The sequence below is a fragment of the Aphelocoma coerulescens genome, chromosome 1A, assembly GCF_041296385.1.
Source record: "Aphelocoma coerulescens isolate FSJ_1873_10779 chromosome 1A, UR_Acoe_1.0, whole genome shotgun sequence".
In the NCBI taxonomy this organism is placed as follows: domain Eukaryota; kingdom Metazoa; phylum Chordata; class Aves; order Passeriformes; family Corvidae; genus Aphelocoma; species Aphelocoma coerulescens.
In genome coordinates this window covers 65,559,488-65,586,676 of record NC_091014.1, presented here as the reverse complement: position 1 = coordinate 65,586,676, position 27,189 = coordinate 65,559,488, and the positions used below count along the sequence as shown (strand labels likewise).

Sequence of the window (27,189 nt, the reverse complement as noted above, 5' to 3'; positions counted from 1 at the left end):
CACTGATACTCTTTTTCCTTTCCTAATAGCAAGTAGGAACAGACTTTTATTATAGTCTGTACTGATGGCTGGGTTTACTTTTGGTCTTTTCCTTCTTCAGATCCAAGCCCATATCTATGAGAGCACTGTGGCGAATAAAGAGGCAACCCTGATCCAGGTTAGTTGCTTTTACTTCATTGCTGACTGAAAACCACACAATTACAGAACAGTTGGGGTTGGAAGAGACCTTAATGATACCTTGTTCCAATCCCCTGCCATGGGCAGGGACAGCTTCCACTGGCCCAGGTTCCTGGTCTGTACTGATGGGATGATTTGTAAAAAGGCAAGGCAGTAGTATTCACTGTGGCACTCTTACTTCTACTCTTCTCACACTGCAGAACCTGATCCTATAAATGGCTTCAAAGTAGGCGAGCTCTACTTTAGGACCTGGTTATGAGTCAGCATAATTAAAGGTTTCAGGATTTTAGTTGCTTTTTCTTCTTTTTTTTTTTTTTTTTTTTTTTTTTTTTTTTTTTTTTTAAATCACAACCTATTAAAACAAACTTGCAAACTTCAGACAAAATGTCCAGAAATTTCTAAAGGCTACTTCCTTCAGCAGGGACCTACAGAAGGTCTTCCCCTTCATGACTTTTACTGAAATTGTTTGTGTCAAATTAGAAATGGTGACTTGAAGCCCACTGGAAATCTGTCCTTTTATTACAGAGGTGTAATTGCCTAGGCTTTGCTGAGGAGTGAACATTTCTTGCATTATAGACAAGAACACAAAGGTATAAGACTATACAAATGTGTTGGCTTTCTCTGGATTCATGAATTATGCAAAGAGCCTTCTATGCTAGTGGAGTTTCTACTTAGCAGAATATGGTATAAATCTCCTGATAAAATATTTGACTTTTGGGCTCCCTGCAAAGTGGCTGCAGCTGAATTCAAAAAGTAACAAAGAGAACTGAACTCTGGTGTGATTCAGCTGATAACTTTGTAGCTGAATGTTTTCATAGTTTTGGTTTGGTTGATTGTTTTTCCAGAAGCAGCTTAAGGGTACAAATTTATTAAAATCTTTTTTTTTTTTTTTTAAATAGCTTTCACTTTCTTGTAGTTGAATGATTCAAAGCTTTTGTGAGCTTTGTAGTATCATTTTATTTCAACAAGACTCTCTTAGTCTATTGACTAAATGGGAATTCTGAAAGTAGACTGCTAGATTACGTGTGGATAAATGTGTGTGGTTGGTGTAATTTTTGAAGAAACTGGTGTGGAAAACTGGCTTTACTTGTTGGCATTAGGATAATCTGGTTCTAAAACCTCACTTTTCCTGCTTAGCTTTCTGTGCACTTCATCTCTTTCAAAAACCTCAATGATTTTTAAAGAGAGAGTAGGAAGAACTCATAAAGGTGTGAGAGGACAAGAGCTCCTACTCAAAATTCCTGTTTTCTCTTATAAATTCTCTGCTGTCTATGCAGTGTCTTTTATTTGAATGGCATAACCTGACTGGAGCTCATTGCTAGTTGCTAAGAAAGGTTCTTCTTCTACCAATTCCTCATTCCTACCATGAGGGCTGACTCTTTTTCAGCCCTTCTGTTAGGTCATGTTTAATCTATGGAGTGCTACCCTCTAATAATGAAAAACAATTACAGTAAACTTGGAATATTGCAACTTGTTCTCAGGGTCAGTTGGGATTAAAACTCATGCTGGAATATAATATAGATCATGTTTTAAGCTAAAACTAGAGTGTTTCTGTCTAACTTAATTTGTTGGACCTGAAACCAGGTAAGTAATAAATTAAAGTACAGCACCTGGAAATGAGGGTTTGTCTCCTTAATTCCAGCAGTTAGGTAGAAAAGATCATCTGAGTGCTTTTTATTAGTTAATATGCATGGTAACTCACTGTATTCTATTAAATTCATGACTATTTTTGTTTCATAATCAGATTGCTGCTCAAGTTAAATCATACCTCTCACTGCTGTGATGGAGGATCGAATATAATTTTTTTTGTTGTTTTTTTTTCTCCACAATCTCTGCAGAAGGAGCAGAATATCAAGGAACTCAAGTTAACCATTGTGGAGTGTTCCTCGATAATAGAGGTATGGGTTTGGTTTGGGCTGTGTGAGGGAGGGCCAGTGCTGATCCTGTATGGCAAAGTCAGCCTCTGACCAAACCCCACGGATGTTTTAGACGCTGCGGGCTGAAAAGAATAAACTGCTGGAGAACATCCAACACATGCAGCAAGAGCTGATCTCGTGAGTATTGTGACCAAATCCCAGGAAAGGTGGCTCATCAGAAATCCTAAAAAGACTGACACATAATTTTTTCCTGCCCCTTTCAGGAATGGGTTGAGTTTCCCGTTGTTGTGTAAATTTAACAGCAATATTCCTGAAGGGATGAATTCACTGCACTGTGAACTGGAGCTTGCACAGTCTTCTGAGGTATGAATTAAACCTTAAATTAATCTCTTTGCAGTTGTCTTGCGTCAGCAGAGTCATAACAAAGCTCATTCCCTGTAGATGGTTAGATAACTCTGGAATCTGAAGCCATTAATCCTAGCATGTAAGCACAGAATGAGAAGGTTGCAATATTGTCCCAAGCACCTTGGAGAAAGCCCAAAGAAGAGCAAATAGAACACTTGTAGATATAAAAAATTAGCTCATATTATCCTAGAATGGCCAGCTTTGGAAAGAACCTTAAAGATCATCCAGTTCCAACCCCCCCTCTGCTCTTCAAAGTAAATCTGGAGGAGCTTGGGTCATGCGTTTAGCTGGCAGAAGAACAGACTGATGGGAAAAGATATCAGTTTTCCAATATAAAAAGGCTTTTATGCTGCAGAAAGTAACTGACAGTCTGCTTCTTGTGCTGCCTACACCAGATATGAACAATGATTTTTCAGTTGTGAAAGAGGAGACTTCTTTTTCTCTGAAGCCTAATGTAGTGAGAAAGGAAATTCAGCACTAGAGTGAGCATCTTGATAAAGTTGTTGGGTCTTCATCTAATGTATTGTTAAGGAACTCTGATAAGCATCTTTGGCAGTAAACCAAATATATTTAAATGAATAAAATATGTTATTTATATAAATAGAGGATAATGATTAGACTAAAAGACTTTAATCAGAATTATTTACTTATAACTACGTGTACAGTGCACTAGCTATTAAATCAATAATTTCAAAGCTAGCTTAATAATTATTCAATAGAGTTTGTTGTTACTCACCCATGTTGATGACCATGGGCAAATCCTCTGTTCAGCTTTGAGGAGTAACTTTGACAAGTGTCCCCACTTGAGGGAGGGATCTCCACACACACCTTGATTGAAGGGGTGTGTCAGAAGCCCCTGACTTTAAAAAGTGGGACTGGGCTTTTATGGTATAAAGTGATCAACTGTCAGACCTTTCCAGACCAGCTGTGCCAGCTCAGTTGGTTCCCTTGTCAGGAGCTTTACCTTGCCACTTCCTGCCAGTTTCTGTCAGGAAACAGTGTTCTTCATATCCTCAGAACTTTTCATTTTGGGACCGAGGAATCAGGCTGGTCTTGGCATTCTCCAACACCAACAGCAGCATGATTCCCCTTCTCTGTCCACCACTGATAATTTTTGCAGGTAGGGTATCGCTGAAGCCGTTTTACCCCAGTTTAGGTGGAGCATCCTGCTACAATTATGCCTTTGGTTCTGATTTTAAACTGAGCTATCCTGTTCCCATTTCCTTAGACAATCCATGGAGTCTCATCCTTCTCTGTGTGCTGCTTTCCCCTCAGATACAAGCTGTGCAGCACAGCTGACAGCAGAGAGATGCTGCTAAGCAATTGCTGCTTATTTTTGTACGAGGTGCATTTGCAGAGTTCACATTTGTAACAACAACCAGAAAAACGTACAAATGGACTAAAACTTCAGGCCTGGGAAGGAGAGGTAGGCTTGGCTAGGCAGCTTTGAAGAGTTAAGGTATCATCCCAAATCGCAGCTCCCCAGAGCTCCGGTGAGTCACTGTTTGCCCTTCAAACGCTGCAGTCAGACATGATTCCACCGAGTCACCTGTAAAGCAAGGAAGGGCTCTGCTTATTCATCACTTGGTAAAGCCTCTTCAGAATAAAGATAACTAATTACTGACTTCCTCTTGCCTACCCCGACATGAATATTTACGCTGGATCACTCAGCAGCTTGGCTGGTTTGCTTTTTTTTTCTTTTTTTTTTTAAGTCCCCATTGATGTGATGAGTTTGACAAAGCTTTTCCAAGCCTGAAGTTTCAGTAGCACTGACCTTCTGGTAAATACAGAGCAGGGGGACTTCAGGAAAGTCTAAATGTCACTGATGCTGGTTTGTAATAAGGGGATGTCAAAATAAACTAGCTGGGTCTTCCATCTCTTCAAAGATTCTCAGGACTGAGTGGACATCCCTGGATGAAACACTGGACCGTGAAGTGCTGCTTTTGCTTCAGGGGCCTGAATATGCAGGAGAAAAATTCAAGACTATCATGCAAAGCCTGGTCAGTGGCAAAGCTTACATGGATAACGATGTTGTTTTGATCAGCAATTTAATTGGGAATTTTCCAGGCATTGATAATCAGATTATTTACTCCTTTCGCAAAAATAAGAATAGTTTGAGAGTAGAGGGGGGCATAGTTTAACAATATCACTTGGCACCTACTCTAACTTATATCCTGGGTAATTCTGGGCAGAGTTGTTCTAGATGAGCACTACAAATGCCAGAGTCTGGGGGGAGTTGTTTTGAGGTTTATTTTGTTTTTCAGCAAGAGGAAGCCTCTGAAGCAGAGGAGCTTGTCATGGCCTCATTAGAATGGGTAAAAGACCCTGATGAGGACATGCAAGAAGCCTGGGAAAGAAAACTTGTGGTGAGTAACTTTCTCTGGAGCCTTTAGTGAAATGGTGGGGCTGTGCAAACAATCCAGGTGGGTATCTTGCTGCTGCATGCTGTGTATGCTAATTACTGGAGATCAGAGTCCATTTGTGGGTCAGAAATGGAGAGAAATATTTTTGACTGGGTTTTTTTGAGGAGAAGGATGATCACTTACATGCTGTGCTCTTGCTGGCTTGTCTTGGGCAAGAGCTCCCTTTGTTCAAACTCTGCTTGAAGGAAAGGGCAGATGGAGCAGGTCAATTAGCAGAGGAAAATGAGGCCAGTGGCAACACTGTGTCCTGTGAACAATGAAGCTTTTCTGCCCACTGCCTGTTTCTGTGTGCCTTGAACCCACTTCCCCCATGCTCTGAATTTGGTGATGGCACTGGATGGTCTCACCATCAAGAGGAGTGATGAGGCTTTATAACCAAATTTCCAGATCAAAACCTTCACAGGGCTTATTTTGTTGTGAAAGGCGAAGAGTTCTGCTTTTACTGGGTATATTCCACAGGAAAACTTTCAACAAAACCTTGTTTTACAATTTAATCTTGCATAATGCACTTCTCCTGTTCCTCATACCTCTTGTGAGGCTTGCAAGTAAGGACTTTTGCTTAAGGTACTGGTAGAAATATCTTCCCCATGTAGTAGCAGGTGCCTGTGGACACAACTAAACACTCTTGTTCCTTCCTCCTCTCCCCTGTAACAGCACAGTTTCTGAAATTTCTATCTTATTGGATGTGGCTTTTTCTCTAACCTGCTTCTTCCTGCTGATCTGTTGTTAGGAATGCTTGAACAACCCCAAGCTGTACCTTAAGGCTGTTTTTCAGCTCCCTAATGGATGTCAAACCCTTCAATCCATCTCCCTTGGGTGACAGCAGGTGCCACCAGGGGATGTGCTGCTTGCAGTTGTTGGTTCTTTGGGCAGAAAACTGCCCTTCTCTTTTCCTCTGGTGCTGCAGAATGGTGTAACTGGGCCTCTTAATGTCTCCTGGGCAGGGCTGCAGCAATCACTGGGAGCCATCCAGTCCAGAAGTCAGGTTTGTTAATATTTTTTCTTTAGGTAAATCCTGAAACCTTCCTCTTAGGGAAGGTGCAATCCTCTCAGTATCTTCACCCAGATGTGACTTTGGGTAGACTCAAGGAAACTGCTGGCTCATGAATTGCTGTAGCTTTTTGATCTTGACTGGAAACCTCCTCCTTCAAAGCTGTCAGAGCTGAAAAATGCTTGTGAAGTTACATTCACGTTGGGATCATATTCCTGTTAAACATGTGAAGCTAAAAAACTTTCAGTGTGGGGGTTGGAGTTGATTGTGGCAAGTGAATCCTATTCTGGCTCCTAAAGAGTGATGCATTTGGAAACTGAGCTAACAGAGGATCAAGAAAGAACAAAATCCTTTAAAAATAAAAGGTCCCATCCTTTTATTTGGTGGGGGATGGGAAGTGACTTCATGTCAAAAATTATCCTCAACTAGACAGAGGAAGCCAGATATGTGTGAAATTTTGTGCAGGGAGCTGAACAACAGTGGATCCAATAAAAAAGAGATCCAAAGTAGCTTCTTCCAGCCTTAGAGGAAGTGCATGGTCCAAAATTTAATTAGTTTGACAACAAAAGTTGTCACTAGAAGTCTTGCCCACCATTTCCTGTGAAATACATTGTGGCCATGTTTTGTTGGGGTTTAGTATTTCCAAGTATGTCTAAAGGATATTAGGCATTAAAGTGAATTTGAAATGTGCTTATGTTTTTGTGCATATATACACATACTTAAGTATATATAGACAGCAACAGCAAAATATTTTTCACCCTTCTACTGGGAGATAAGACTGGCACATGTGCCCTGATAAGCCTATACCACTTAATTGTCAAAATCATGGTATTTCTACGAGTGAGTGCTGCCTGCCTTGGCTGAGAAGCAGATCCTCAGGATGTGGGCAGTTGCACATGGTCACATCCCATGTCATCCTAGGAAACCTATCAGCAAAAACCGCTTTTGGGTTTTGTTTTTTTTTAAAGCATGATACTTGATGTGCTTTTTTTTTTTTTTTTTGAAGCTCATGAACATCTGACTCCAACTTGCAAGCAGATAACGTGGCCTGTATTTGTAAGATTGATGTTTTCCCCTTAGAATTGTTGCAAAATCCCAGGAATATAAACTTCATTCTTTCCTGACCTCTGTTTGACTCTCATTAAGCATTCTTTAAAAGCTGAGGACACTCTTTCATGTGTTCAGTTGAGCAAGGTCAGAGAGAGAGCACTGGATTCTTCTCCTCAGTACTTTATACTTCAAGTCACTGTTCAGAGAAATAGAGGGCTCAGTTTTACCTAATATTTAATTTTTACCCTTTCCCCCTTTTTCTTCCTACAAACCAGAGGTAAATCTAAAAGCCTTGTGTTATGGGGATCATCCCTGGCAAAGATCATCTGCTAGGCATGTATGACAAACTGAAATATGATTTTATTGGTTCTTGGTTATTTCATTTATTTTGTTGTAATACAAACTCAATTTGGTACCAGTGGACTTAGTTGTACTTTGAGGAAAGGGCCACAGAAGCCTAAATTATCAATTTTATGGCTTCCTGCAAGATGGCCATTATTAATACTTCCTTTTATAAGCTACAGGTTTTGTTGCTGTGTCTGGGCACCTTGCTGGTGGAGTTTTAGCTTTACTGCTGACAGTGTGGGATGTAGGTGATGATATTAATTGCTGCAGCAGGGAACTCAAGTCTCACCATGTAAATTGAGGCTCTGGCTCATTCTCTGGCTCTGCTCCTCCTCTAACCACATGGCAACTTCAAAATTCCACAGGCTCTCAAGCAAGAGCTAGAAGAAAAAAGACATCTTTGGACCCAGAAACTCCAGCTCTTGGAAAAATGCAAGGATTCGTTGGACAAGGATTTTATTCGAATGGCAGGCAACCTGAGGAGAACCAAGACAGAACAGCTTCACCTAAGGAAAGAGCTCTCTGCTAGGTACCCCTTCAAAGCATGTGGCTTTTTGGGGGGTTTTTTGGTTGTTTTTTTTTGTTTTTGTTTGGTTGGTTGGTTGGTTTTTTTGTGGGGATTGGGTTTTGCTTGGTTTTGGTTTTTTGTTTTGTGGGGTTTTTTTGGGTTTTTTTTGCTGGTTGTTCAGATGTTTAGTGTTTTATTTTGGCGGGGGGGGTTGTGGAGCAAAGTCTACTGAATTCTCAAGAATTTTTCTCACAGAGGAAATGATCTTCTGTTTTGGAGAGTGGATCTGGTTTTAGCACAACGTCTACACTGTGTGGGAGTTAAGGTTTGTGTCTGAAAGGATGTACAGTCTTGGAGGTGTCTTTGAAAACACCAGGGAGACCACAGACTGAGAAGTTAAAGCATGAGGGCACTGCCTATCAAGCAGGTGCAGCCATTAAAAAAACTGGTGGGTTTGTGTGAAGCAAGAGAGCTGTAAAATATCTATCTGCAGGTATTTTTGCTTTGGGATACAGTTGCTAGGCTCAGGGAAGATGATGTCTCAATTCCCCAAGGGTGTAGCTTAAATGACTTGTTGTTAAATATGAAAATGTGACTTTATTGGCATATGGCTTTTTCTATGAGTTGTGATCTTAGAAACAGGATCATAAAATGGCCTGGGCTGGAAAAGACCTTAAAGATCATCCAGTTGCAAGCCCCTGCCATGTGCAGGGACACCTTCCACTATCCCAGGTTGCTCAGAGCCCCATTCCTGGATTTGGGATGTCCCTAGGGCCTGGCAGCCCCAAGAGCTGATGCACAGCAGTTGTACCACACTGACTTTTGCTGACTTACCTTCCACTGAACCACCTCCCACCTGCTCTCCCTCCGCTTGTAAAAGAGCTGATAAAATACTGATGACTTGGTTTCTTAAAGCTGTCTCTGTGTCAAAATTGCTTGTGATGATAGCAACCAAAAAAAAAGTGCAAGCGAGTTAGAGAGGAAATGGGCAAAGGTTTCTGCAGTGAGAAAGAAGGGTTTCACTGAAAGCTGTCCTCTTCAGCACCTGTTCTGATGGCATCTGCTTGCGGTCAAGTGAAGTTCCCTCTAAAACACTAAGAAATCAAACCAGTGAAGCAGTAGTAGCTCCAGGGTACCCTTTTCTAGAATGACTGACTCTTTAACCAACCACTATCTCTCCCAAACCCTGAGAAAAACACATTCTTTTGTCCATTGCAAAAGCTTGCCCCACTGAGCTCTTGCTCCTTGCGAGTTCTCTGGTGATTCCTCTGTGGTACCCAGACACATCACAGAAAGCCTTCATCCCTTTCCTGCTGTAGAAAAACTATGTCTGATTCCCTGGCTCTGGATGCTGGGGAGCTGCAGTGTGTAACAGCTGACTTTTGGTGCATGTCCCAGTAACCAGAGTGTCACCTCCTGGGCCATCCTGCTCCAAGACGTCACTGACGGGCTGTGGTTTGTGCTCTCTCCCCTGCAGGCAACACGAGATAGAAACTGTCAAACAGCTACAAGAAGAAACTGCTGGCCAGGCAGAAGCCCTGGGTTTGGAGCTGCAAAAAGCCACCAAGAAGCTGGAGGATGCCAGCAAGCATGTAAGGGGCAGCCCAGTTCCCTCTGTGTGGGGCACCAGGAGATGCAAAGGACCACGACCAGCGCACGGCTGCCCTTGGGGAAGGGAATCGCGTATTCGGAATGGTGTGCCTCCCTGCAAAAGTGGAACCAGCAGAGGAAGTAAAATTTGAGGGGGTGGTGACAACAGTTTGCTGATGAAAGAGGCAGCATTGCATATTTGTGGTGGCTTTAAAAAAAAAAAAAAAAGAGAAAAGAGAAAAAAAAGCCCAAAAATAGCCTCCATACACAGTCCACCCCAGCGTAAAAATGCAGAAGTTCAGAGGGAGCTTTATCACTTCCTGAGAAAGAACAGATGCAGTTTAGTTTCATTTACATGAACTCTAGAGGCTCCTTGTGCTAGCCAGGCTGCTTTATTTTATTTTTTTTTAATTCCTTTCTTTTTTCCCTAAATATTGTTTTGTGCTTAGGCGGAGGATCAAGTTGAAGCATTTCACTCTGCTTGTGAGGAAGCAGCATCCTTGAAGAGCAAGTTGGAGGAAGCCATTTCTGAGCAGCAGAAGCTCAGGGATGTGAATACAGCTTTAGCAAGCACTTGCCAGTTCCTTCAAGAAAAGGTGGAAGACCAGAGAAGTGAGTAACTCTTGGCAATGTGCCAGCTTTCACTTTTTGCATGGGCAAGTACTTTAGGGTTTAGTTACATCAAGGCAGAACAGGATCGATCAGCAGGTCATCCAGTAAACGCTCTCTGGAGTCTTGCTTTTTGTTTTGGGGCTTTTTTTCCTTTTTTTTCTATTTTTCCTTCTCCTTGAAGAGATCTGCCACCATCTGAGCTGAGAAGCAGGTGGGATCCCAAGGGAGTGGGTGTTGGGATCCACCAAAGCTTCCGATGAAACCCCTAGTCCTAGGAGGGAAGATCAGTAACTCCACGGGTGGCACGGGTACTCCTTTACCAAAGGTGCTGTTCCCCACCTTATCCCTAACAAAGCCATCCCTCTTTCTTAAGCTTCCTGAACCAAATAGACCTGATTCTTGTATATTCTGTGTCCTGCTTGTGTTTGCTCTGTGTTTTTGAATGACTGCATGGTGTTAGGCTGCTCTGTTTAGTGGAAAGCAATCCTGTCACTGCCTCGTACACGTGCAACTTCTGCCAGAGCCATGGAAACTTTATATTGCCTCTTTCTTACTCACTTCCTGACATCAGCACCTCAATAGCCTGGGCAATTAAATAATGCAGTGGTCTGAGTCCAGAACACACAGCTTATTCTTTCCTAACCCTGGAGTCTGATCACTTTCTTATAGAAAAGAGATTTGACTGATTGAAACCCTCTGAATGTTTTGGCCTCAGGCATGCACTTACCATATATGCTCAACATATATATGTGCATAGCAAACAACTCCATGTGAAACCACAGTTTGTCTTGCATGAAAAATTCCCTGGGACCCTTTGCTTTAGCTGTGAGGCATGACTTTGCACTGATGTGGCAGAAACAGCCCCAGACTCTGCTTGCCCCCCCCTCTGATCACTGTTTTGGTGTTGTTCATGTGTGCGCTCATGTTGCTTTCATGCTTCCCTCAAACTGTGCAGCTGCTTTATTTTGCTCTTAGCAAGAGGCATGACAGTGGAAATAGTTTGTCATTTTCCAGCTCTGAATAGATGAAGCTCTTCTGCAAAGTGAGCTTGAGTAGATAGAGAGAGAACCCCAGATATGTGAGACTGGTAGCACTGTGACTAAAAAAAAAATCAACAAAAAAAATCAAACCCCAAAGAGACCCCCCCAAAAAACCCACAACCCTGAAAATGGCTAAGACCTTGGCTTTAAATGACTCCAGTTAATTTGCAGAAATCGCTTTCTGTAGATAAATAAACTGGGAGAAGCGTAGAAAAGTTGCAAAGTGTTATGAAGAACAGAGCTGACAAACAAGGCTAGCACTGAAGGAAAGAATAAAAATGCTTTATATTGGTTCCTGTAGAAAGCCAGACAGGTCTGGTGCCTCTTCTGACTGAAGGGCTGGGCTGTGGTCTCCTCCCCACCTACCCACTCCAATCCTCTACTTCCTCTTACCTGCATGGTAAGAGGGGAAAATGCTTCGAAATATAAAGCCCATGGGCTTTAAAACGCCTGTACAGGATGTCAGCTTGAAAGGCCAAATACTTCTCTTCCCCTAAGCCATAAGTGAGGGATCTGTTTCCACAGGGAACTGTGGCATCCTAACACTAATGATGTGGGGAAGCATTGCCTGTGATTTGCAGGGGAAGAAGTCCAGTGTTTTCTCTTTCCTGTGAAAAACTGTTGCAGGCTTAACCAGACTAATGCAAACTGCAATGAATTCTGATAAGGAGTAGTTAGAGATGCTGTAACATCGTTATCAAGTTGTAAGGAACCCTGTTAGACTTGTAAATGTCTCTTCATAGTAACTGCTAATGCACTGAGATGGGAACTGCTGCAGAGGCGGCTCTGTGAATTGCTGTGCCAGGTATGGTGCCCTTTGCTGGCAGCAGGAAAGATGGGCTTGCACAGGAGGGGCTCTGGTGGAAGGATAACCCAGCTGAGACCAGCTGCAAACAATTTGGCAGCACCTGGTATCTTCTTTTCTAACATGTACATAAGCTGCACGTACAAATGGCACATTATTTTCCTTATTCAGCCTTCTGGGAAAAATGTGTCAGGACTTACAGGTGTGGTGTTGGTCTTCACTGTGAGCAATTCTTGGTGACCGTATCAAAAGGGGCTGAGGGAAACCTTCCCTGATGCATTGGTGGGATTTTTGTCCTACAACCAGCCCTCACTTCTGCAGGCTGGCTTGAAAAAAAATGTTTAAAATCCCATAATGTAAGATTTTTTCAGTACCCAGGAATAGGCAATGAAAGAGTTATTAATTTTGTGGCCCTCTATGGAGAAATACGTTGGAAATTACATAACTCCGGAGTGCTTTGCTTTGAATAAAATTATTTGCTTCAACTTTGGGAGGGGGTGGAGGGGGAGACATTGTGGAAAGACTTTTTTCCCAACTGACTCTAGTAAGGAATGCTATAGCTTAGGATCTGAGAACTCTGGGGTCAACACAGAACAGCAAGGTATTTATAACAGCAAACAGAAGGTCCCGAAATGTTCCCTAGGCTGTGACAGGAGCATCAGAGGAGCAGAGTCAAAACTGGGCCAGCTGCACGTGAATAAAACTTATATTTGTGAGTGAGGGTCTGCAGAATTAAAGGCTGAAAGTCACAAGGGGAAATAACTGCAGAGTTTTGCAGTTGCAGTTTTGCAACTGATAGCTGCAAGTTGTTCCGTTTGAAAGATAAAGTTGCATTTTGCTCAGGTTCGGTGGCAGTGTTCCTTCTCATTTTTTCATCTTTGCTTTTATTTTTTTTTTTCCTTCCCTTACCTGCCTGCCTTAAACTCTCTCTCTATTGCAACAGTGCTGTGCAGAGTTAGAATCTGACTACGCTCTGCTGTCCACATCAGCTGAACACATAAAAGGGAAGGTAAGTGTTCTTCCTGTGACCGCTGCTGAGCCTGTTAAAATGGGATGCTGGGTTAATTTGGTTTTTTTTTTTTTCTTCATCACCTCAGGGAAATAAATAACTTTCCTCGTGAGAAACCTTGCCGAGTTAAACATTCACTAAAAATAAATTTGAGATCAATATCTGTGTGTATGTGCATGCAGGTGTTTACATGCATACAAAAGCATATTCCAAACCCTATTGCAAAGCCAGGTTCCCACTGCCTCTGAAGCACAACACAAATGTGTGGTAAATTGCTTTTTGAGAAGGATCAGAGGCTGAAGATGGTAATTCTTCCAATTTCTTTTCCATTTTTCACTGTTTAAGCAATGCTAGGTCAAATACAGCATGCACATGTTGCTTCAGAAGTTTTCCCAGATGCCTTCTTCAGATGACACCTCTTGGCTTGGCTGAAATAGTGTGTTTTGGATTTTTCTTTTTCTTTTTTTTTTTTTTTTTTTCTTTTTACCCCCTTCACAGGGTTTGAGTGGCTTCTTTGGTTCTCCTGTTGTGCTCATCTTTCCTGGTTTTGTAGTATTTATTTCCAGACCTAGCTTGAACCAACACTTTTGTTGCAATTGTAAAGTTTAAGTATCCTATCTCTTCCTGTAGCTGTTCTGCCCATTACAGATACATCTTCTGTGGCTTTTTTGTCTAGAAATGCAGAAGAACTGGTATTTGTGTAACTGTTGGTGTTACTTTATGCAGATGCCTGTGTGTGGGGGGAGTTGGTGGCATTAATGTATTCAGTGTGGTGGAACAGCAGCAGTTCTTTTCTTTTTTTTTCCAATTAGCAGCTCCATTGCTCCAAACAACCGTGGAGTGAAGGACCCACCTGGTATTCTGACTTTCCCTGGGCACTGCCCTCACGTGTTTCACACTGGCACAGCTCCCCTCTGCTAGGTAAGACTTGGTAGTGTTGGACATTTCTGTGGTTTTTACCTGAAATATAGATAGAGTCAACAGAACAGTCTAAATAGTGCTGAATGTGCTGGTAGAGTGTGGAAAATCTGTGGAAAATAGGCTTTAACCTATTTCTGTGTGTAATCCAGGAACCTGAACCATGATTACAGTGCTTGCAGTGAAAGGCCTGAAAAGGTGGCTGTCTGTCAACCTGACAGACAGTTCCCAAAATCTTAAGACTACTGGTATAAATCATACATCCAAGTATATTCCTGACAGGATGCTTGTCAGTCTGGATCTAGAGGGCATGGGTTATGTTCTTCCCATTCCCTCTGACTGGCACCCTGAGGTGTTCTGCTCCTTGGCTGCTGAGCTGAGGGTAGTCCTGGTTTAACAACCTGAACAGTAAGAGAGCTACTGAGAATAAAATCATAGACAGAATGGTTTACGTTGGAAAAGACCTTAAAGATCAGCTAATTCCATCCCCCTGCCATGGGCAGGACACCTTCCACTATCCCACCTTGCTCAGAGCCCCATTCAACCTGGCCTTGGACACTGCCAGGGATGGGGCAGCCACAGCTTCTCTGGGCACCCTGTGCCAGTGTCCATTCAGCCTTCTCTTCTCCAGGCTGAACTGCCTCACCTTTCACAGCAGATTGTATTTGCTACTATCTCCTGCATTCCTGAGTTGTTTGAACTTCCCTGCAGTTCTCAAACCTTAAAAGGATTGAAAGCAGCCACTGATAGCTGTGCACTGCAGGGCTGCAGGGTGCTGCACTTGGGGTTTCACACACAAGCATTTCTCCCAGCATTGAGCTGGTACCACACAAAGGCTCTTCTCACACAGACTATAAATGTTCAAGTGTAATTCCAGGCCATATTGATGGGAATGGAAGTAGATCTTGTTTTGCTCTATGTACTCCTTATCAGAGCAGTCTGCTACTCTGACAGTGCTGTTTCAGTTTGTCAAACTCTCCATCTACAAAACAAGTGGAAGCCACACAACCAAATCGCTTCTTACCAAGATGGAAGTTGCCTTATTATAAATCTCTGCTTGGTTGGTCTGCTTGATTACTTTAGAGTTAGCCAAAAAATTGACTTGTAACTAAATCAAACTTTGCCAAGGACTACCTCTCTTCATGCTTGTCCTTCTTAACAGATGCTCTGACCTTGGAGATCTCCTGCCCAAATAACCCTCCTGGGCACAGCTGGGACCAGCCTTGCAGGCAGAGCTCTGGCAGCTGCATCTTGGACAGGTGTGATGTGGGACACGTGTCCACCTCAGATGTGACATCAGGAGAATGCAGGTAAGGTGGCAGAATAACCTCTTTGGGGTGAAGGGGGGAAGAGTCCACAGGGTCTAGCAGATTCCGTGTGCTGAGTTCAGCTGCAGGAGCCTCCCTTAGAGGGAATACTGGACACCTGGTGATCAGCTCATGGTAAGCCAGGGCAACACTTTGCTTCTATTCACAAATACCAAAACTCTTTAATGGAGCTGCTGTAACCAGCTAAATACAGTGATGGTGTTTCTATTTCATGCTGGAGAACTGAGACGTGATTTAGGCATTCTTGTCTATTTTTCATGTTTAACTCACAATTGACATTCCCATTAGATGCCAAAATCCTATTGGCTTTGAGGAGTCTTTTTTTTCTTTTTTTTGCAGATCTTAGAGCAGGAATTCTGAGGTCTTTGCCTATCAAGCTGCCTCCTTAGATCTTTAAAATAGAGACTGAACTGCCTGAGATTATGAAAGCTGTAGTGAATTGCAGTGAATATTTTAAAAGATAAGGATGTTCCTGAAGGTGCAGAAGCAGGCAGTCTGCAGCAAGAGACTACTCAGCAGCTCTCAGAGCTTTTGACACTGGTTTTCTGTAGAATTGTGCAGTGTGGAGGAGGTTGGAAAAAGGACTGGTGGTGGTTCTTGCTGCTCGGGGGAGGAGGGATTGATGTTGGTGATGAATTTGTCTTTCCCTGAGAGACCAGCTGACTGACTACACAGAGAGTGGTGACTTCAGTTGTTATGTGCTTAAGGAAAATGGGCACTCTATCTCTCTGTTGTTTGGGCAATATGCAAATAAAGCCTGTGTTGCCAGGTGGAAAATATGCTCTGCTGATGACTACACTGATGCAGACCTTCCTGTTTCCATTACAATGATGGACTCTTCACTTGCTGAGGTGAGTGCTGGCTCTGACACCCGAGATGTGGTTTTGAACAGGCTCAAGCATTTCATGCCTTGCTCAGACCCAGGTCCAGATGGCTCAGCTATAAATCAGCACTGCTCCACGGTGGACGGAGCTGGCATCAGTCAGCAGGGTGCTGTGGGGGGTGTTCCCTTCTGTTTGGGCATGTTTCTGCAATACCTTGGTTATAAATCTAAATGTCTCAATGTTCACGTGCAACTGGGTCATGCTTTTAGCTGTGGAGTGTTTTAAATGTGGTTTCAAGGCTGGAGACAGTGCTGGTTCTGCAGTGACAGTTGGTTCTGCCAGGGAAGAACTGAGTGTTTTCGCTCTTTTTCTCCACCTGCAAGAAGCCACAGAATGCTTTAGCTGGGAGTACTGCCTTTCTTTACACTTTCTCCCACGGGCACCATGTAACAGCTGAAAAATGCCATCTTTGCTGTATGGGAGCTTTCCTTCAGCTGATGTACTCAGTTATGCCTTCACTGCTGCCCTGAATCCTGCATCTACTGCTTGAGCTGCAGTTTTCTTGTGGCAACAGCAAGAGAAACTGCAGCTCAGCACACCTAAGCTGTGCCTCAATCCTCACTATTGAAATCTACACCTCAGCTCCACCACACAGGGCTTCTAATGGGCTTTACAAACTCCAGTATTGGGGGGGGATGGTGGAAGAATGTTGGTCAGTGGTTTCTGTGAACCTGGAAATAACCTTTGGGACTAAAGAGCAGCCAACTTCAGGGTGATCCTGGCTGGTGTGTGGTACCCGTGAGTGCAGCAGTGGTCTGGTTGTAGTGGTAAATCAAAGCAGAAAATGCAGTGAGGGTAGAAAGTAAGAGTGCTGGGGACTCTCTGTGGTTTCAGCACACTGGGGTAGAGCAGGTGAAGAACTCCCAGCTTGTGCTGCTACTACTTAAGTGACCTCAAAGAGGATCATCTCAAGGGTTCTTACTTTACCTGGTCCTTCTGGAAAGTCACGTCTGTGCAAAGGTGTGTGAAACACCTGTGCTTTGTTGCTCTGGAGCTTTCTATAATTCCATCTGGGCTCAGAAAAGTCATTTTCTATTCTTATCATTTTTTAGTATAAGCTTTGCACATGAATGTTCTGAGGGGGGAAAATGAAAATGTTAAAGCTTGCCCCGGAGAAAAGGCAAAGGGGCTGTGTCCGGTATTTGTTCTAAACACTGGCATGCAGGAGAATTCGTATATCCTTGCTCAACAGAAAAAGTCCCTCTAGTTTTCTTTGGAGCTTTATTTCACTGCAGTTGCAGATGTATTTGAGCAGATCAGCATGTAAGTAACTCAAATTATTTGTGTCAAATCATTGTCACCATAGACGTTTCGGGGCTACTTAATGAAGGAGAACTTGTAAGAGCCAAGTGAAGCTTGGGGTTTTTGTTCTTGTTTTGACTTATAAATGTGGAAGCCATACCCCGGTCTGAGAGCCAGATGAGAGGTCTTCCAAATGTTAGTAATTGTTTCGGATGAGTTGTACCAGACTGTGGCCAGAATTTGTGTGCTGTGATAGAGAACCCTTGGATTATTATGCTGATCAGAGGGATGCAAGTGGGGGAAGTGATTAGGGATGGACCACAGGATCTTCTTTGGCTATTCTTCCTCATAAAAGGACTGTGCTATTCTCTAAAATCCTGGGCAAACAGATTTTACTGTGAGGGTGCTGAGGCCCTGGCACAGGTTGCCCAGAGGAGCTGTGGCTGCCCCATCCCTGGCAGTGTCCAAGGCCAGGTTGGATGGGACTTAGAGCAACCTGGGATAGTGGAAGGTGTCCCTGCCCCTGGCAGGGGGTTGGCACTTTGATCTTTAAGGTCCCTTCCAACCCAAACCATTGTATGATTCTATTTTATTAAGAAATCTAGAATGTGGTGTTCCTCTTTTATTGGGTTGGGGATTTTTTTTCCCTTTAAGTGGAATCCATGGGAGTGTACAATCCTGGTAGTCAGCTCGGGGTTTTAAAAACTGAATTCAGGGTTTGCCTTCATTGCAAACAGAAACCACTGACCATGTGCCCACCTGGGCAGGGACAGATCATGTAGCAAAATATATTGTTTCGGTCAGTTCTAGATGATGCAAGGGCTTCTCTGTTTACTCAGGTGCTTTGTGTTGGTTTTAAAAGCCCTTTAGATTTCTTTTCTTTCCAGCATGATGTTATTCTCCCTCCCCAATACTCCTGCAGACCTAATGGCCTAACAAGGTAAATGCAGTGCTGCACTTCCTCAATCTTATGAGAGAATTCAAATAATAATAATAAAAATAGCCTGAATTTGCATTAGAGGAAACATCCACCTGGCTGGGGCAGGGCTGTGCAAGAGCAGCCCAGCTCTGATGGGGCAGGGAGGAGGGAAAAGGCACTTATTGATGCTGGGAGAAGTTGGTCACTCTTAAGAATGACCAGGGCCCTTGGACAGCTCCTGCTCTCATTTGCTGGGTTTCCTGTGTCCTCTGAGGGCATTTGAGGGGAGAAGAAAGATACCAGAATGTAGGCAATCACTTGCTGATGTGGTTTTTCTGTTGTTTCTCCACACATACTTCAACAGCATCCTTGGGTGCTTGATATGTAGTGAGCTGTCCGGCCTTGTTCCTCCTCTTCTTGGAGAGAGATTGGGTTTGGGGTGTTTTTGTTTTCTATTCAGCACTTCTCTTCAACAGTGGGTGTAATTCAGCAAAAGTCATTACCAGCTTAACCCTTTAAACCTCAGTTCCCCCCTGTATTTTTTACCCATAAAGAGAAACCAACCTAACAACTGAATGAGTGAGCTGCAGCTTTCCAGGATGAAATGAGGAAGAGGGATAGTGCACATATAGCACCTCCCTTGACATTAAAAGCCTCAAGAGGATATTGGTTTTGTCTGTGATGTGATAAGACTCGGGTCCAAAACCGCACTGTGGCAGCTCAAGGAACATGAGCAAAACTGCCAGCTTCTAATTGCTTTGTTCCTCTGCTGTTTGCACACCAGGGAGGCCTGAGGCCTCCAAAGAGGCTGGGTAATTGTTATATACATTATCATAAAACTGGATCCCTTCAGAGGCAGTCACTAAGACGTACAACACAGCACACAAGTTTTCTGTGTTCTGAACCATCTGCTTGCTCATTGATTTGACTATTAACACTTTTATTTACCTAATGAGTCTGATCCCTACAGCCAAATGGAGCTCTGTGCACCTCACTTGTAGGGTTTGAGGTCCAGACTTTGCAAGTGGATCTCTCGTAATGCACAGAGTTAAGATGGAACAGTGGTGGTGCAGTAACACGTTTGTTGGTCATTGAAAATGTCTGTTAGGAGCAAACCATGGAGTCAGGAACCAAGCACATCTCTGAGTATGATATTCCTGAGATGGCTTCAGACTAGTAGGTGAATCTCTGCACTTACCAGCTAGTTCTTCACTGCTGGAATAGTTTAGGGACAGCTGGGAAAGTTAAAGCTTTGATATACAAATTTTATACTGGTGGCTATCACTCTGATACTAACTCTTCTCTCTCTCTCTGTGAAGATTGACTGTGGGGAGCCAACACTACCAGCCACTCTGATCCCATCCAGGTCAGGTCTTGTGCAAGATTTAAAAGCCTTTATCAAGATCTGTATCATGTGGATGAGTATCTGAAAGGGTTTTGTTTTGGCAGTGATCACTTAACATCAGCCCGAGAAGCTCTTGCATCCTCAGTGGAAAGCACAGCGCCAGCACCAGGTGAGTCCTTAATTTGGGGCACTGAAAGTCCTGGATGTGCCCAAGTCTGTGTGTTTACTGAGCAGTAAAAACTGTGTTTTCTGCTGTCTGATGTTGCAGGCTGCTTTGTTATGGAGGAAAGATCACCCAAGGGTTTACATGAGAGAGGGGAAGATGTGCCAACTTCTGCAGCAACAGAGACAAACAGTGATAAGGACCCAGCTGTTCCTGTGTCAGGTACAGTGGCTGCTGCACTGCCTGGCACTCACCCACTGAGGAAATGGTTTGCTTCCAGCACATCTTTGAAGTGAGGAAGCTGAGTAAGAGCAACAACTTGAGAATTTCTATTTTTGAAAGTATTTTCACTCACCAGTGCTCTCAAGCCTCCCTGAAGCTGAGTAGGAATAAAGATTTTACCCACCTTACAACAGCACTGCAGACAGGGAGCATGAAAGAACTTGGTGAGATCTTGGGGCTTGCTCAGCTGGCAAAACCCTGAGTGGGTACAAAATCCCAAACAATTCTGACAAGAGAAAAAATATGTTTTTATGGGTTTAAAAAGTCATTTAGTTCAACAGTGCCACTAAACACTTTCCTCTCTTTCATGGCTGTTGCACAAGACGCTGGGATGGTTCAAGAGGAGAGATGAGGGGAGGGGCATTTGTGTATGGTTCTGTCTTTTGCTAGAGCCATTAACACCCACCATATTCTTACCAGATCTGATGGTTTTCTTCCAGTGAAAAACCATAAAACCAAACCAAAACTGGAGTGTGTGTACACACTGTATTTAAGCTGTTTTTGTAAAGCTGATCTGAATAAGCAGCACAGAATAGCTGTGCACGCTTGTTTGCAATTTTTTTTTTAATCTTTACCTCAATACAAGACTATAGTTTCTTGATTGGTTTTGTTTCCTTCCTCAGTACTATCTTCCCGATATCTAATTCTGTCCCTTCATTTAAAAGCATTTTCTTTCTACTAATTTCCCTCTACTGTTAATTTTCATATGTGGTCCAGGTGCATTTGGCGAAGAGAAAACAGATATGCAGAACAGATCAAAAAGATGTGAGCAACAGCCTGAGAATCCAGTTGCTTGTTGGACATATCTGAAGAGAAAGTGTTTCTAGTATTAGAGCTGATAAATCTTCTCCTGCAGGCTTCAAACCTGAAGCTGGAGTTTTGGTTGGCTTATGTTTTCCTTTTTGTTTTTCCCTGTGCTGTTTCTTTGTCTCACACCTGTGTGTGACTGCATAAACAGAGGAGAAAACAAAATATTCCAGATCTTCTTAAAGGTATAAATATTAATTATAAGCTGCCTCTTTAAACAGAAAACATAACAACAACAAAAAAACCTCCATGCTGGTAGCAAGATAATAAAATTTATTCATCCAAGGGAATATTACTGCAACTCTTGCAACTTCAGCTACAGGAAGTACATGATATTCTCAGCTGTAGACATATAACACTTCTTACTGGGATTTTTTCCAATTGTAGTTATCATCACACTTCTTCCTATGTGTCTTTGTAGTGTTCTTTGCTGCTGCCTCTCTTTCTTAGTGGTCTTTCCTGGCATTTGGTGCAGTTTTTCAGCCCTGTTGGCCCATGGCTAAAACAGTGCGTGTTGGAAGATTGGTGTGTCTTTTTAATTGTTACATTTGGGTTTGGGAATGTTTCTCCACAGAACCAAGTCAGATCAAGAAGGAATCCTGTCTGGTGATGGAAGAACACAAGCCTGTGTTTCAAAATATTTTGAAGCAAGACCTGGTAAGAGTCCTGGTGACAGTGGAAAGCCAAACTGGGTTGGCTGAGCATTGATAAAGGAGGGGACAGGCCCCTCCAGGGGTGGTGTGGCTGCTCTCTCACTGTAACTGCTCTGATGTGCCTTTAGGAGGTGGACCAGGGAAAGAAAAATAATAAAGAGCGCAGTGAGGAAGCACCAGCTGTGGTTCCCAGCAGGAAAGGTAAGAGGGTTTTGCTGAACAAATTAACATTACTGGAGTAATGAGTCTTGGTCAGCTGAGTTCAGAGCTATGTAGGAAGATGCAGAGAGCTGCCTGTCCCACACCAAACATGACCGGGGCTTTTTTGTTTTAAGGCTTAGTAGCTGCAATTGGAGATGAAAATGAAGAGAAGGACAGTGGTGTCATGCAAAATCTGCTCCTCTGATTTCTGCAGATACTCATTTAACCAGCTCCATGTTCTTCTAGACAGGAGGGAAATTCTTAGCTGCAGAGGAGTTTGAGATATTTGAAGCAGTTCTGGCACTCCTGCTCTCCCCAGAGATTTGTGAAAGAAGCATCTCTGTGTGCTATAGATGGTATAGAAAGGCAGGATTTTGTTTCTCCTTAGACATCTCCACTTTTCAAATCACCTCCTCTTTTCCCTCTGGAGCTTGCTAAAAGCTGATGAAGGTAGTAAGTCCTACCTACATAACACCCTGAAGCCAAAACCTGCAATTAACCATTTCTGTGCTAATAAGATGCCAGCTGAAGTCCCCTGAACAACTGACTTTTTGGGCTTTGTACAAGTGGCAGTGCTGTGGTGTCTCGCAATGAACAGAACCTGAGGCACATGAGTTGTTTTCAGTGGCAAGAGCTCAACACTGGAAATCTTGAACGGGGGCTTCTGTGGAAGCTTAAAAGACTCTCACAGGTTGGTTTGGAGAGCCTGTTTTTTTCATGTTGGTCTGAAAACCTTTTTTTTGGTCTCTTCTCAGGGAGTTCACCCACTGCAGGTGGCATTAAAGGAGATAAAACCAAGCAAAATGAGCCGTAAGTGTTTTGACTTTCAGTGATCACCTGCAGGTATGAATTTAAAGCCACAGTCTGTTCCATGGTTCTTTTTCTTCTCCTACAGTGACTCCCCAAATGAGAAGGAAGTGGAGGTAAGCTGCTTGTATCCTGAAGTGTCTCAGACAACAGATCTTGTAGCTAAACCCTGATTAATATCTCCTCCTGTGTAAAAGAATGTTCCAGACTAAACTGGATGTATTTCTGTAGGTTAACTTCTGAAATTTTTCTTTCCAAGCCTAATGAAAATTTTTGCAAGAGATGGGATGGAGAAAGGTGGAAACCTGTAAAACTGAACAAAGACTTGTCACTACTGTGACATTTGTTTGCAAGCTTGAAGGAGCATAGCTGTGACCTCCTCCCAGGCAGAATGTGCTGATTTAAGACAGTTTTGTCAAAAGGCACAGATGGCACAGTGTGCTGCCAGGATGTCACCTCTTCTGGCTGCAGCACATTCCCCCCATCACTACAGATGGGAAGACCTTCTTTGAGGAAGTGGGTCATGTTCACTTACTCTTCTGCATCTCCCCTAAACTTTGTTCCTAGGGTATAGTCCCAAATGTCATGTCAGTGTCCAAATCTACTTAAACTTCTGCATCATTTGGATTACCCAGGAATCTTTTTCTCTCACACAACAGGCTGAATTTCTGAGGCTGTCTTTAGGTTTTAAGTGTGACTTGTTTACCTTGGACAAGAGAGTGAAGCTCGAAGAGAGGTCCCGAGACTTGGCTGAAGAAAATTTGAAAAAGGAGATCACAAACGCTGTGAAGATGTTAGAGGTCAGTATTGGCCAGGGCTGGTAGGGTGGATGGGATAAGTAGATGTGAGTGTCTCTTAAAACAGCTCTTTAAAGGGGGTGTGTGTGCATGGGATACATGACCAGCAAATCCGAATGAAGTTCTGGAGCAATGCAGTTGAAATATGAGAGATTGAGGGATAACCTTGATCCAAGTACATTGTCTGCTCAGGCAGCAGGGAATTTTTCTGTTGCACAAACATTTGACCCCTGCTTCAGCTGACTTAATGCTCCAGTCTCTGCCCACCGGAGCTCTCTATCCCAGTCAGAGTGAGGATGTTGATGTGGGCCTGAACACAACTCCTCAGTGTCATCAGCTCAACCTTTGATTCTCTGTTAGTAACTCACACCAGTTTTCTTACCACTGTGTGTTCCTAGGCATTAGCTCCTTTGTGTGAAGAAGATAACCAAGCACAGGAGATCATTAAGAAGCTGCAAAAAAGCCTGCAGTTCCTTAGCCAATATGCAGCCCGAGTCGCCAGCAGAGCAGAGATGTTGGGAGCTATTAATCAGGTAACACTTTCCATCTAAAAGTACTTTGTACAAAACTAAAATCTTCCAGATGTAAAGGGATAAATAGCCACATCTGCTTGCTGGGCTTCTGGTTCCAGGATTGGATTTGGGAATCTGATGTATGTAGTGTACTCTTCTCACTCTGTGTTATTATAAGGAATCCCAGGCACTGAGAGCAGCTATGCTGCACTAGAATTGTGCAAAAACCCACAGCAGAAATAAGGTTCTGGTTGAAAAAAACAAACAAAAAGTTTGGCAAGTGGGATGTACAAAATAGCAAGCAGTGGGTAACAATTGCCTTGATGCTGCAAAGGTTGTTTTGTGCCTTATGGAAAGGGCAGTAATCAGTTAAATTTATGGAAAAATTACAAAGCCCTGCTCAAATGTTAGGTGTAGTTGTGTATAATACCCCAGAGCAGCATGAAAATGTGACTTGGCAATACCAGCAAATGCATGGTGGCAGCTGAGACTGTAGATCAGAGGAGATGAGGATGATGACGAGTTGTAAGGGCTTGGGAAACTGAAGACTAATTTATTTATTTTACAACAAGAGTGATCCCTGGAGAAAAGAAACCTGTGTATGTATTGGGTTGTGGGTTGTAGTGAAGCTTTGAAAGGGAGGACAAAAGTGAGAGGCTCTTGTACCATGGTGATACCAGAGGAGAGCAGATGCTTGAGGGGGAAATCTCCAAACATGAGGCAGTTCCTGAGAGCTGCTCCTTGCCCTGCTCCCTCAGGAGAGCCGGGTGAGCAAGGCCGTGGAGGTGATGATCCAGCACGTGGAGAACCTGAAGCGCATGTACGCCAAAGAACACGCGGAGCTCGAGGAGCTCAAGCAGGTCCTGCTCCAGAACGAGAGGTCCTTCAGCTCCCTTGGAGACAGAGGTAACCAGGAAAAGCCTCTTTCTCCTTGCTAGCACCTGCCAGCCAGGCCCTTACAGCTGCAGAATATTTATATAATCCCTCCACATCTTAGGTGGTGGGATTATATGGTTGTTTTATCCCCTCTTCTAAAAATGGGGGGAAATTGTAATTTATTAACAGTATTAAAAGCAGCTCTCTGAAATTAAACTTGTACCTAAACTGTCAGGGATCTGAGAGAGTGTGTGTGGGACCACTGCAAGTACACAGGAATGTTCTGGCTCTCAGAAAAGTGCACGGCATGTGTTGGTGATAATCTTATTCCCTGTGAGCAGTGAATTTGGGTTCTTGTTCACACTGGAGTATTCACAGTATCTATTCCTAGGTAGCTGAGCTTTGGTTGCTCTCTACAGATGCACCCTGCCCTTTTCAAAATGGGAATTACAAACCCCTTCAAGTGCAGGGGGTGTCTATTTCCCCCTCTAAGCAGCCAGGTTTGCAGACAATGCTGTGCACTTGTGGTTTTGCCAGAGAAATATTAAATTCTTCTGAAAAATAGGAGGATGTGTCCTGTAAAAACCAAAAGGGAAATCTTGCACACCAGTAAAATCCTTGCAGGAGCCTTTTGAATCACAGTCCTGACTGTGAAAGTCTTGTAACAGGACATTGCCTCAATAATAGAATACATTTGATGATAGTGACAGAAGTAGATGCTTGCAGAGGATGGGTAATGTGGGAATGCTATGAACGTCAGGAAGCTTTTCACTGAGGTCTCATTTCTGCTTTCTGAAAGTGCTCTTGGCTTAAACACTGCAGAAAGTCAGACCTTAAGCTGCAAATTAAACTCACTGCATTCCTGTAAGCAGCAAACTCCTCCTGTAATGCCCTGATGTTTGATATCTTTGCAGATGAATCTACGAATAAAAAACTACCAAGTCCTTTTAACTTTAAGGTAATGGCCCTTACATGAAATTTCAAGATTTTTTTTAAGTGTGTGTGTGTTTTTCTTTGCTTTGTCATGTGCTGGTGCTCTGCTGCATGCTTGACTTGATGCTTTTCTGTCACAAATATGGGCTGATGTAATCAAACATGAAGGTTTACTTTCCAGTCACCCCACTAACTTTCTAAGTGGTCCCTCTTAGAAGATGAAGCTGAAATGGTCGAGCACTCACTCACTGGTTAAGAAAAACTGTTCATGTGGGATTTTCTTGGGGTTAAAGGAGGGCTTAGCACAGAAATATGAGAAAAATAGATGGGAGCAGTTCAAACTGAGTGTAGGAATTCCTGTGTGCAAGATTAGGGGAATTTAGATACATTCAATTTTGGTATTTTGCTGGAAGCTGTGTGCAGCCAGCTTCACTCAGGTGGGAAGAAAGCACTTGGTGTGGAAAGATGCTGCTTTCAAAATATTATTTCATCTGCACTTGAAATTGGATTCTTTGTGTGTCACCTCAAGCTAAGCATCAACATCTTTTTTTTAATATAGTTTGTATAAAACAGATGGTATTTTGTGTGGTCAGTGGGGAACCCAGTTGTGCCTTGCTAAGAGCCAGTAATGCCTCTTATTTGTATAGCCCTCATCAGCCCTGCGGAGAGTTAGCATTGCAACAGTGCCCAGGAGTGCTGGGAATGCAGGGATTGGGGTGCCACTGGTAAGTAGGGGCTGCTGGAGGGATGCTGAGGTGCTTCACCTCCCCAAAACTAGCTGGGATGAAGCATCAGAATGGCAGTGCAGTAAATGTGGCAAATTTCTCCTCCAGGCCCAGTTCCACGAGCCCGATGGAGACGAACGGACTGACAGATTCAGCAGGAGATCAAGCAGTTGGTAAAGTCACCTGGGCTTGTCTTTGAACAGGGGGAAATATTTTTCAACTCTAACTGTGCCTGTATTAAGCAGTTGATGGAGCATCTTGAGGTATAATTATGTTTAGGCTACACCTTTCGCATTAGTTTTATGTGCTATAATAGGTAAATGAGGCTCATGAGCTCTCCTTTTTTATTTATTGAGCATTGAGAGCTTTAAAAAAAAATCCCTCAACTTCCTTGCTTTAGAACTAGAATGTGAAATCTAAGTATGTGCCATTGATGAATCAGTAGTTTTGTTTGATTTCTTTTTTTTTTTTTAATAATCCTAATTTCAAACAAATTTGAAAGTTATTTGTCTGAGCTCAACCAAATGAGTAGGCTGCTGCTAAATTTCTCATTTCCTGCTCTGTATCTGCTGGGGAAATTTAAACAAACTATTTTAACATACGTCAGGGGCAGACTAGGGGTGAAGCAGAATGAGAAGCGTCCTTCTCTGCAGAGGTTCCTCAGCACCTATTCCTGGGCAGAGTATGAAGAGGAGCATTTTGAAACCAAGTAAGTTCAGCAGCAGCCTCCTCCCCGATGTGCTGCTTTGTTTTTTAAGGAGCTTTTAATTCACCACCTGGTCAGGGCTATAAAGCCAAGCTGTTGTGAATTTGGCAAAGCTTTGGAACTGTTGATTGTTGTTTACAGAAATGAGCGGTCAGAATTGCCTGCTGAAGTACAGGAACAACCAACCAGGAAGGAAAGTGTCTCTGAAAAAGGAAAATACCCATCCAAATGGACCTTGGAGTCAGTGTAAGTGTTTTTC

General features: G+C 43.1%; 1 protein-coding gene across 5 annotated transcripts in view; it reads left to right on the top strand.

The window, feature by feature from the left end:
- IRAG2 (inositol 1,4,5-triphosphate receptor associated 2) overlaps positions 1-27,189 on the top strand; it is a 37,279-nt gene that overhangs the window by 9,041 nt on the left and 1,049 nt on the right. For 3 of the 5 annotated variants that reach the window (XM_069003325.1, XM_069003322.1, XM_069003323.1), the window contains 29 exons: positions 101-157; positions 2,016-2,075; positions 2,167-2,231; positions 2,318-2,417; positions 4,346-4,459; positions 4,724-4,825; positions 7,634-7,797; positions 9,254-9,368; positions 9,816-9,978; positions 11,762-11,823; positions 12,767-12,832; positions 13,645-13,753; positions 14,913-15,060; positions 15,848-15,929; positions 19,443-19,489; positions 19,573-19,637; positions 19,737-19,853; positions 21,295-21,377; positions 21,502-21,574; positions 22,330-22,384; positions 22,470-22,497; positions 23,041-23,181; positions 23,577-23,711; positions 24,449-24,596; positions 25,481-25,524; positions 26,147-26,224; positions 26,333-26,397; positions 26,832-26,933; positions 27,072-27,176. In XM_069003325.1, the coding sequence (XP_068859426.1) occupies positions 101-157; positions 2,016-2,075; positions 2,167-2,231; positions 2,318-2,417; positions 4,346-4,459; positions 4,724-4,825; positions 7,634-7,797; positions 9,254-9,368; positions 9,816-9,978; positions 11,762-11,823; positions 12,767-12,832; positions 13,645-13,753; positions 14,913-15,060; positions 15,848-15,929; positions 19,443-19,489; positions 19,573-19,637; positions 19,737-19,853; positions 21,295-21,377; positions 21,502-21,574; positions 22,330-22,384; positions 22,470-22,497; positions 23,041-23,181; positions 23,577-23,711; positions 24,449-24,596; positions 25,481-25,524; positions 26,147-26,224; positions 26,333-26,397; positions 26,832-26,933; positions 27,072-27,176 (2,693 nt within the window). The remainder of the gene's footprint in view (positions 1-100; positions 158-2,015; positions 2,076-2,166; positions 2,232-2,317; positions 2,418-4,345; positions 4,460-4,723; positions 4,826-7,633; positions 7,798-9,253; positions 9,369-9,815; positions 9,979-11,761; positions 11,824-12,766; positions 12,833-13,644; positions 13,754-14,912; positions 15,061-15,847; positions 15,930-19,442; positions 19,490-19,572; positions 19,638-19,736; positions 19,854-21,294; positions 21,378-21,501; positions 21,575-22,329; positions 22,385-22,469; positions 22,498-23,040; positions 23,182-23,576; positions 23,712-24,448; positions 24,597-25,480; positions 25,525-26,146; positions 26,225-26,332; positions 26,398-26,831; positions 26,934-27,071; positions 27,177-27,189) is intronic. The other 2 variants (XM_069003324.1, XM_069003326.1) reach the window with 2 other exon arrangements.